The sequence below is a fragment of the Zonotrichia leucophrys genome, chromosome 5, assembly GCF_028769735.1.
Source record: "Zonotrichia leucophrys gambelii isolate GWCS_2022_RI chromosome 5, RI_Zleu_2.0, whole genome shotgun sequence".
Lineage (NCBI taxonomy): Eukaryota > Metazoa > Chordata > Aves > Passeriformes > Passerellidae > Zonotrichia > Zonotrichia leucophrys.
Window position 1 is genome coordinate 18915052 of NC_088175.1, and position 11595 is coordinate 18926646.

The window sequence follows — 11595 nt, forward strand, 5'->3', positions numbered from 1 at the left end:
TACAGGTTCAGAAGGACAGGATAAATTCTCTCTGTAGTGTCTAGTACGACCAGTCTAGCAAGAGGATTCAGAATCTGAAGGTTTATCTCATCTTCTCTCTTCTTTGCTTCTCTCCCACCCAAGGAGTCTAGCTAAATCAAAAACACCAGCCCAGCTCCATTCCTGTTTCCCTTGAAATGTTAGCTGTTGTGAGCAGTGACTTGAAGTCACAATTACTTGGGAATCTTTGTTAAAATGTAGTGTTGAGATTTTAGCTAAGATTAAGTACGTTCATTTTCCTAAGTTTTCTTAGGCTGGCATGGAAACTCTGGGAATTACCAATGTAAGTAATTTAATTTTTTTTCCTTTAGTATTTAAATGCTGAAGAATAAAAGTCTCTCTTTTTGTACCCTGATGCAAAGCATGAGTAAGACAAAAACCAACACATTTAAAAGTAGATGATTCTCACTGGTTTTATAGCAGCAACATTGCCATCTTGGTCCTGATATAGCAAGAGACTAACACAGAACATTTCAGCAAAGGCACTGTTTCTCTAGATACTTCTGTAAGAGCTCTTTCCTTTGGAATACAAATTCAATATTGCAGACAGGCCTCAATTTAGTATTGACTTCAAAGGAACAATCTCTGTCAAATGTCCCACGTTCCCAGCTTGTTTGAAGATGGAGACGTACTGACGCCCTTCCTGTCAGGGAAAAAGGAAGGAAAAGAGGTTTGTTTAGTCCAAATCCTCACTGGTTGCTTTCCAATACATCAGAAAACTGGTATTCAGTCAGTCTCTCTAAATAAGAAAAAGGAAAAAAGTCAGACAGCTCAGTGATTAATATGCTTACTTGAATGTCAGAGATGTATGTTCAAATCCTTCTTCTGTCAGACTGTGGAGCAGGGATGTGAAGCAAAACCCTGTGCTTGAGGAGAAGATCAGTCAATCTTAGCTGGGTTTCTGCATCTGTCTCTCCTGACAGTTGGGTTCTTTTTTTTTTTTCAGTAGATATAAAATACAGAAATAATCACTGCAGCAGAAGTAACTCTGCTTTGTCATGAAAAATGCCTTAACCTCCAGGCTACAGGATTTCCTTTCCCTGTCCTTTTGCGATCTGACTGTATTTTGTGCATGGCTTTATGCGTCAGGCGAATTAAGCTGATTTTATTCATCTGAGATCAAAGAATAAGCACAATACAGAAGGGACAATTCTTGTCAAAAGTAAAGTCAAGCTGCACACATGTGTCTAATGGGAAAAATGTAAAGTAATTTACAGGAAGGAAAATCAGTGTGTTGGGGAGGTGCCTCTAGAGGGTTAAATCATGGCATAGCAGAGGCTTTGAAGATTCTTTAATTGGCAGTGGTAGCACGATACCTAAAATCCTTTATGAATCCAGTTGGGTGCTTTCAGGGTAAAATATGAAGTCAGAAAATACATGGGATGGAAATTCAGTGTAGAGCAAATCCATTGACTTCAATCCTTTCCCCCACCCCGCCATGTGAGGGCACAGGTGCAGTCCCATGAACCTGTCACCTCATCCTTATCCAGCCTCCTTGTACCTGACCTCTCCTCCCAGGAGAAGTGTCTTTGGCACGCCCAGACTGCCCTGAGGGATCAGACATAAGCAGAATGTGCTCTGCCAAGTAAGAACACCTTATTTGTACCTGACACACAGGAAATATTGTTCTTGGGTTGTTTATGCTTTATTCCCTGTGGCATCTGCTAATATATTCTTGGTCTGATTCTTATCTCTTACTGACACACATCAGAAGCATTTCTAAACCTCTGGGTGGAGAAGGGTTTGACATTTCTAGTTCAGATCAATATCACATCAGCAGAGATGAGTCAAACACTTGCAGCTCTCATTCCTGTATTATTTATCCACATTCAATTGTCTCTCACCTCTTATTGACCTTTTCTATTCAACTAATATGAAACCAAGGCCCTTTGAACCCAAGTGCCAAGGAGTGCAGCTGGATTGCAGGCTGCCTATTGTCCTGAGTAATGGGCAGCTAAAGCAACAACAAGCAACATTCACCACTCATTCATGCCTTACCTGGGAAAATACTGCTGAATGTAAACCAATCTCCCAGGGAACTTGGCCTGCTGGTGGAGCTTATGGATTAAATTAGATTCCTGCAGACCCTAACCTCTCCCCCCAGTTACAGTGTGTCTGATGAGCACCAAGCACAAGTTACTGTCACTCTGTTTTCATACCACATACAAGTAGACAAAGTTATGATGGCTGAAATCTGAAACCAGCAGGGCAGTGACGACAGTCCCTTCCTTCATGGGCAGTCCCTGAACCCTGGCAATCTTCAAGGGCAGCCTCTGGCTGGCATCACTCTGAATGACACCAGGAAATGAGGCCACTTTTTGTTTTCACATCCTATTATTCATGGCTTGTTTTAAATATGATTATATGGACACTAGGGTTGTTTTTTGTCTTTAGCCAAACAGTAGTTAGAGCTTTATTTTATCGTATGAATTGATGCATATCTTTCTCAAGTGTTCCCAGAATAAAAAAGAAAGAATAACTACAAATGTCCAGATATGGGCAGAATATAGCCCATACATATAGGCATACACATAGCCACCAGGCACACAATTTGCAGAGGAGCACTTTTCCTGTCACATACACACTCACCACAGAACAGATTAATGACAGGCTCAGGTGGGACTCAGTCTGCACAGATCTACAGGAGACACAGGATGTTCATGTGTTTTCTGCAGCCCTGAGATATTGATATTAGCAGTATAAGGACTGTATCTTCACTGCTGCTGTCTGATATAATTGAACAGAAATAATAAATCAATCAAACCTGGCCTGGCACACAACTATATTAAAAATTTTTTTAAACTATATTAAAGTAACAAAACCTGCTCATGGATGAAAATGTGATCAGGTCTATCTTGTGAATGCGTAATTGCTTATGGAATACTTGACTGTGTTCTGAAATGACTTTTTCTTGATGTCTTTAGTGTTGATAAACCTCAATCTTTGAAAAACAACATCTTCATATGTCATAACAGAGATATTTATTTCATTTAAATTGAGAAAAAACTGGCAGAGTTGCTAGGATTTTAACCTTCACATCAAAGAAGTGCAGGTAAGGCACATCCAGTACTTAGACCATGAATAATTTCTGGAAAATAAAGTTAAGATATGGATTTAATTTTCCTATTTTAATTAGACACAGAGTAACACTCCAGTCCTGAATATTCCACATACTGGTGTGTGGGAAGTCTGAAGTCAGACACTGATTTTTTTTTTTCTTGAGCCTATCTGCATTCCAAAGGGACTTCTTCCAGTGCATATAAAGAACTCCCTTGTCTTTATTTCCTGTGAAATTTCAGGCTCCTAGGTACTGATGGAGCCTGAAATTGATGGAACCATTTAGGATAGCAAGAGTAAGTACCGCTGAACATTTAACACACAAGTGCAAAGGAGAGCACTGTTGGCCTTTTTACTATGATAAACAGGAAAGGAAAAAAGCAATGTGCCATTTGGCAAGATTCTCTTCTCCCCCTTCAGCAGATACTCTGCTTCTATATCTTGCAAGCAAACAATGAGGAATATTTAAAACAGACTTTCTTGAGAAGGAAATGTTTTAAGAATTGCCATTATATAAAAAGGGAAAGGAGGGAAATGCATCAATAAAGTGAACTAAAGCCTTTTTAGTCTGTCTAGTCTCACAAAAAGAATGGCAATAAATATTTCCATAAAAGGTATGTTTACCTCCCATAATCTCCATGACAACAATTATTTCACTAGGCTCAGAATTTTCTTCCTTCCTTTTATTTTTTTCATTTTGAATTAGCTGCTTGTGTAGACAAGCATCTGCTGCCTCTCCATCTCACAGCTGCTCCTTCTTGCTTTTATTCTTACTAGTCTGCATCCCTTACCCATTTTCAAGCAAATAGTACGAGACTCTCTGAAATGGTCAGTCTGGGCAAAAGGCCAGGAAGTGAAATCAGCTCTTTACCAATAGATTTCCTTCTATTTTACTTTATTTCCCTAGGAAATTTTGTCTCATCCCAAAAAGCCTGCCAGTCCTAGAAGTTTTTTGTGGAATTACAATACTATAGGTAGTTACTAAAAATGTAGGTGTTTCTCACTTCAAATGAAAATTCACTGATTTCAAAAAATGCTTTTATTTAGGTCATAATCTGATAAAATACTAGAAACATGTAATAGGATGGGGTAAATCTGAATTAGACTCTAATTCTCCTCTTCTGTTTGCTTTTTTTCTAGGATGAGGGGACATCAGAACTCAGCATTTTCCCAGGCCTCCAAAACCTATGGTTTACATTGGCTACTGATAGTACCCCTGTGGACCAGGAAGCAAATTGCATAAAGGTGGTGTTGAACTTACCACAATAATGCTTTCGAAGGGTGGCCTTCAAGCCACAAAATAGCTTCAAGGCCACCAACATCCCTCAGGGCACAGTGCATCTCCTGCAGCTGGCTAAAAGGATATGCTTGAACACCCACATGCTCAATTTATGTGGTAACTGCCTCTTTGGATGTGATTGTCCTTTGCTCTTTGCCCAGAGCCTTGCACCACGTGGCATCAGGCTGCTGTGGGGGCTGCCCAGCTGTGCAAACACACCTGTGGGCACCAGCACCAGCTCACACAGCAGTGCTGCCTCATCGGGCAGTGCAGCACAGACACGGCCCCTTGGCTCCCTCTACCACTCTGGTACTTCAACACTGGTGAATGATCTCACTTCTCTCTTTTCATTTCTTCCCTATTCGCTTCTTCTTGTGTAAACTCCTTATTTTCCTGCCTACTGTTTTTTTTTTTTTTTTTTTGTGCTGCAACTCTCTCTTCCTTTAACTTACCCTGTGCTGATTCCTCTCCTCTCCTCTCCTCTCCTCTCCTTTCCCTCTCCTCTCCTCTCCTCTCCTCTCCTCTCCTCTCCTCTCCTCTCCTCTCCTCTCCTCTCCTCTCCTCTCCTCTCCTCTCCTCTCCTCTCCCTCCCTCCCCTCCCCTCCCTCTCCCCCCCCTCCCTCTCCCTCCCCTCCCTCCCTCCCCTCCCCTCCCCTCCCCTCCCCTCCCCTCCCCTCCCCTCCTCCTCCCTCCCCTCCCTCTCCTCTCCTCTCCTCTCCTCTCCTCTCCTCTCCTCTCCTCTCCTCTCCTCTCCTCTCCTCTCCTCTCCTCTCCTCTCCTCTCCTCTCCTCTCCTCTCTCTTCATAATCATTTGAGCTTTTACTATTTCTGCCCTTTTTTTACAGCAAAATAGACCATATGGCCATACCCACCTCCATTTCTTGAGGAAATGGACATATACACCAACATATACACAGCACAAAGCTCATGTGGGGCCTGACCTACATAATACAGGAAATGTGAAGAATCTGAAGGCTGGGATGGAACTAGTATGAATTATCCAGTCAACAAAAGGAAAGGAGTAAGCTAGAGTGAGAATAAAAAATATTTATACTCTACAGTATTTTTTGAAAAGATTTAGTGTGTTTAATTTAAGAGTTCTGGAGTTCATTTCCCCTAGCTAATTACAGAATGGAATCTTCCTTAATAACTCATTAAAGATGAGTGGAAGTAGTAACTGAATACATTTTTTTCTTGCATACTTAGCAATGGAAACATGAACATATAAACTGATCAGGCTTTAAGGGGAACATACATATGCATATGGAGTAATGCTACAGCCACATCAATGCAGTTCATCTAATAAATGTCCCCTTAGCAGGTCAGGATTAGTTATATTTTATTTCTACGTCATGAATGTAATAGATATACCACAGTGCTCATACCAGCAGTTAGATATCATTCCTTGTTATTAAGTCCCATAGCTATGTGATAATGTCACTGGAAATTATTATTACAGTAGACAGGGACTTGTATGACCCCTGCTGGGTTGTCTTTTCCAAACTCTGTAAGTGAACCTTGTAATCTACAAAGTCCTTTCGAGAGATGAATAATTAAATTCTTACGATCGTGCAATTTGTTACAATAAGGCAGAAATTCTTATTTTACTTTCCTATCCCATTCTCTGGAAAAGTAACAAAAAGATGCTGGATTCCACCTAGCATTTTTACTCCTTGTTGCAAGTTGTTTGCCTGAATGCAGAGAAATTAATGAGAAATCTTGTCACCCTGTTGAAATAACACAGTTGTCATTGACCTCAGGACGGTCTTATTTTTAAAACTAAAGTATTTTCTTAAAGAATAATATAAATGTTTAGTGAGAAAATACTTTGCCTAAACACAAGTTACATGTGAAATGTAGGGCTGCCTTATTTGATAAACCATATATATATATATTTACATATTATACCACAATATATTATGTATTTTTATATGATATAGATATTATTTCATGGAAAACTTAGTGACCAAAGGAGGATTTAATGCATAATTTCTGAGGCATACTGCCAAGTGACAGCAATTTTCACTTGTTCAAAATACTTGTTTACATTAGGTTATTTAAATTATAACCTATATCTTAGCAGAACATGGAAAGATGGGAAGTAAGTTTTGACTTTACCCACAACAAATTCAGCATAAGGATGTCTGGATCCAGTAGAGATACCAGTTAGGATCAGAGGGAAGGAGAGAGCTCATAGGGACTGTACAACCTGACCACAGACAAATGGCATAGACTCTGCAAGGCTGCAGCAAGCTAAAAGGCTGAAGCTGTGCAAACAGTTCCCAGTGCTCCCAGGACACTGATCTTCATTTCTTGCTCCCCTGTCCAAGGTTTCCAGCCCCAAACAAATCTGTATCATGCAACAGACCAGGTGATAAATGGAGGTGCACATCAGCAGCCCTTCTTTACACTAGCAGAAAAGATAGCTGCTTCTGATATTAGATACTGTCTCCAGGTTTGGTTGCATAATAGGTAGACAGATCTATTTCCAGAACATTTTCCTGTATCCCCTTTGGGGAAGAGAAATTTACTGTCCTTATGCTCTACACATTTTAGTGTGACACGATCATTTCACTCGTCCCCTTGAAAGCAAGGCATCCATACTGTGCCATCCATCTACCTCTGAGAAGTAAAATATGGCTCTTAGCAAGATCTGGATGCTGTATCCCTCAACAAGACTCCTTCTAATGAAATTACAGCCCCTTAGGCCCTAGCAGTAGCAAAGTATGTGCTGATATATAGATGACATATTTCCTGGTTAGTTGCAAAAAGAATAGTTGTAACTTACCTTATAAAAATACAAAAGGAATCCACCCAAAAAGAAGAAAGTAATTTTATTAAGTCAGCACTTCTCAAACAGCTCCTTAGTAAAAATGTAAGTATTATTATAAGATAGATACAGTTACATAATATCTTCTTTATATGTTGAAGTTTAGTTGCCTCACATGTGTGTGGCAGTAGCTAGTCCTCTCTTTCAAAAGAGGACTTCTCCAGAAAAAGCCCCATGAAGACTGATTTCTGATTTACCTAAATGTAAGAACTACAAAGAAAAATAAAAAAAAAAACAGAAGAAGGGCTGTTTTCTGGAGATCCATCAGACCTGCTATTTTTAAAATATTTTGCAGGACATCCAGGGGCAGGAGTAGGAGAGGAGAGCAAATTACAGGCAAGTCAAGTAGGTGTACAGCCACCGCCTCTATTTTCATCTGGCAAAAACCTTCAGCTTTGGCAATACAGTGTTTTCATCTTTCTGTGCAGTACAAGTTCCTCCGATGAGGCTGGACTGCCCAGGGCACTGGGGGCTAACCTATTGTTTCTAAACTGGTTTGCCCGTTTGCTGGTTCATATACAGCCTAGGAAATTAAAGTCATGGCCTGTGTGAAAGGAGCCACTAATAGCCATCAATTACCTGGCAGAGGCCAGCCCAGACGGCTCAAATCGTGCTCTTGGCTGACAGCTGAGAAGAGATGCAAGACTGAGCTGCATTCTCCTCCTCAGGGACAGAGTCCTAGGTTTGAAGAATAATATGAAAATTTTGGGGCTTCTACATCCTTCCTTCTATTTATAAGTTTAGCTTCTGTTTAGCTGTAATAAATGAACTCAATTTTAAAAGAGAAAACAAAGTGAAGCTGTAGGATTGCAGTGGAATATTAGGCAAAGCCTTGTAAGTATTCCCCAGTAAAATGGCAATTGTAAAGCTGTAGCAAACTCTCTTGTCTCCCAAACCTATCAACCAGATTTGGGGAGAATGGCTCAAGATACTAAAAGGTATGTGCAGAAGCACAGCTTTTTTACATCATCGAGAAAAACAAGGGGCTCAAGGAACAATTCATTTAGTTTCAGCACATTTAAAGCCAGATCTGGTGAAAAACTAGGGATTTAAATAGCAGATGATAAAGTTTCCTGATGCAAAATGAATTGCATCTTTCCAGCCTAAAATGCAGGCAGGCAGTAAGAATCTCCATGTGCTGATCCACAGAGGCAAATAGCTCAATGCCTCTGCCCTGGTGCACTATGGAGAAGAATGAATGCAAGAGTTACAATTCCAGTAAGCAGCAGAGCTCTGAATACACAGCTGCTACAACACCACAAACTTTGACTTAGGTGGCCGTTAGCATCTCAACACCTTGATTAACCAAAAATACAAATTCATCTAGAATTAAACCAACAAGCTCTTGTTTTGTTACTAAAAACTCTTTTCCACAAAACCAAGTCTACTGGCACCCAAATGGACGGCAATTACTGAGAAACCAAAATCAGATTTTGTGACTCCCCTGTATCCGGAGCCACGGAGTTGATGGCACAGCCTCACTAAACCAAGAAATCTCTATCCTTCAAGGAAGAGATAATTGAAGCTGGACCGCTTTTCTCCGGTAAGCGTTGTGGAACAAGCTAGTAAGATGGCCCGGGCATCTCGGGGACAGGGGCCTGAAAACAAGGCCGGGTGACCCCAGTTCGACAACTGCGGCTCGGGACTTCGGCACCCGCCTGCCCTCCGACAGCGGAGAAGGCAGAGTCCTACCCGGCGGCTGGACACCCGCCCGCCGGGCGGGGCGAGCGCTTCCTGGCGGCGCCGGGAGCTGCGTGTCCTGGGCCCTCCAACAAACGGAGGATGCCAAGGTCAGCCACGGCTCCCGACACGTTTCCTCCGGCAGGTCCGGGGAGGGCCATGGCAGCGGGGTCGGCGCTGGAGAGCGACGGCGCGGGCTGCAGAGGCCAGCCCAAGCCGGGGCCGAACGCCAGCACAGCCGCAGGGGCAGCCCGCGCCCCTCAGCCCGCCGCGTCCCGCCGCCGGCATGAGGCGGGCCGGGCCCTGGTGCCTGCTCCTGGCTGCGGCCTGCGCCCTGGGCCGGAGCCCGCCGCCCCCGCGGGCCGCCGTGCGCTGCCTGGCCGCCGGCGCCTGCTTCAGCGCCCACCTCGCCAACGTCTCGTACGCCGAGGCCCGCGGCGCCTGCGACCAGCGGCGGGGCAGCCTCGCCTGGGTCACCGGCGAGCAGGAGCTGGACCTGCTGCTGGACCTGCTGGCAAACGCGGCGGTGCCCGCGCCCGCAGTGTTCTGGGTCGGGCTGAAAAGGAGCGCGTCCGCCTGCACCCACAACGAGCAGCCGCTCCGCGGCTTCTCCTGGGAGGGCGTCGGGGGTGGGACGGCCCCGCAGGAGGTGCCGGCTGCGCTCGGCCAGTGGTGGCAGGAGCCCCTGCCGTCGTGCCTCACCGCCCGCTGCGCTGGGCTGCACCTGGCTCCTGAGCCTGAGGACGACCGCAGATGGGGCTGGAAGGAGCAGGTCTGCCGGCTGAAAAGCCCGGGCTACCTCTGCAAGTACCAGTACGAGGGTGCCTGCCCCGACCTCCGTCCCGCGGGCGCCCTTGAGTTCGGCTATCGGCTCCCCTTCGAGGAGCACAGCGGCGGCCCCGGTTTCAGCCCACCGGGCACCGTGCTGACAGTGGCGTGTCCCGGCGGGGAGGTGCAGCTCACCTGCCAGCCCGAGCCGGGCGGCTTCGCCTGGAAGGCGGCAGAGAAGCCCCTCTGCCCCTGCCTCTTCGGCCGCACGACCCCCGACAGCGGGCGGTGCGCCGAGGCCGCCGGGTGCCGCGATGCCGCCGGCGGCTTCGCCTGTGCCTGCATCCCGGGCGGCCCGGACGGAACTCCCTGCCCGGGCACGGGGCCGGGCCCCACCACTACAGGTGGCCCCGCCGAACCGTCGGGTGCCAGGGCGGAGGGGCAGCGTCCTTCTATCCCGACACCCGGTGGTTCCACGGAGCCGCCCGCCACGGCCGCCGCCGGCGGAGAGAAGACAGCTGCTCCGCCGCCTTCCTCCTCCTCCTCCTCCTCCTCTTCTTCCAACTACGTTTTCATCCTGGTGACGGTCGCTGTGGTGGTGCTGGTCATCCTGGTCATGACCGTCCTGGGGGTGTTCAAAATCTGCTTTAACAAGAAGTCCGAGGGCCGCGGGGACAAGGAGCCGCCGGAGGCCGGCAGCAAGGCGGAGGCAGGCTCCGCGGACCCCGGCGGAGCAGCGGGCGGCGAATAGCCCCGGACCGCCGAGGCCGCGTCCCTCGGGGCTGCCCCGAGCGGCAGCTGCCACCCGGGCCAGCGCTCGGCTGCCCACGTCCCCCTGCCCCAGCCCTGCTGCCGCGGGACTTCGCTGAGCAGGGCTTGGACATCATCAAACGCAGGAGCGCACAGCGGTGTTCTTTTGAGGGGATTGAAGTCTTTGGACAGCCGGAGTTTTTGTCGGTCTGAAAAACAGTTATTTCGGTGCTGATTTCACTAAAATATAAATAGATCAGCCTGGCCGACAGAGCGATTGCAGCTGCAACAATTGTGCATTTTTATCCTCTCAGAAGCTGTTCGTCTGGTGCCTTACTTGGAGCAAGCGTAAAGTGGGCCACTTTGAGCACTTGCATCTTGTAATTTAGAATTCGCTCCTTGCATGAGTGGTACTTGGAGGCTCTCGTTTTCAATCTAATTGCTGGAACTTTTGGAGAGGTGAACTGCCATAATTTTGGGTGAAACTGCAACCCATGTGCTTTCATACTGACATTCTTAAAAAATGAAAGAGCATTTCTATACTTAGAAAGTCATTAAACTGCTGAGGAAGCGAGAGGTTAATGGGGAGTCAGTTTTATACTTCAGCTGATGAAAAGAATAAAGGATGATGTAAATCACTTCCCTGTTTGTTACTTCATACTCATTTTTATTGTAGCAGACAATAATTTTTTCAGTTGCAGTTTTTCTCCTAAGTTAGGTAGTTACAAAACTTGCTTTCTGTGTGCAGTATGTGGCTCCCTTAGAATCAGACAGGGTGCTGACACACCACACTGTGAGAGGAATTAACGTGAGTCCAAATATATCATACAAATCTCATTCTCTTTAGTCAGATATATTGTTTTCCGTGGGGTCCCTGGAGAATAAGGAAAGATTCACTGCTCGTGCCCTTTTCTAAATGAGGTAAACACTTCCTCTGTGATTTCCCTTGGGAATTCCTGTAGGAGAGCTTTCAACCTGGCTGCAGAACATGCTTTCTGTGCAGTTCAGAGTGCTGATGCTCACTTATTGTTATTATGGTGTTGGTTTTCAATTAAAGTTGTAATATTAAATATTGATTCAAGGTTTTCTGAGTGCAGTTATACATATCTAAGTGGTCTCATCCAAGCCTTTTGGGGTGCAGGGAGAATAGGGAAATATTTTCTTCCTTAAGAGAACTTTTATCTCTGAAATG

General features: G+C 45.5%; 1 protein-coding gene across 1 annotated transcript; it reads left to right on the top strand.

The window, feature by feature from the left end:
- The first annotated feature begins 8987 nt into the window (after positions 1 to 8987).
- Positions 8988 to 11034, top strand: CLEC14A (C-type lectin domain containing 14A). The gene is given in 3 exon segments (XM_064714521.1): positions 8988 to 9030; positions 9033 to 9133; positions 9136 to 11034. Coding segments are annotated over 3 exon segments (1413 nt in total). The 3' UTR covers positions 10405 to 11034.
- The last annotated feature ends 561 nt before the right edge of the window (positions 11035 to 11595 follow it).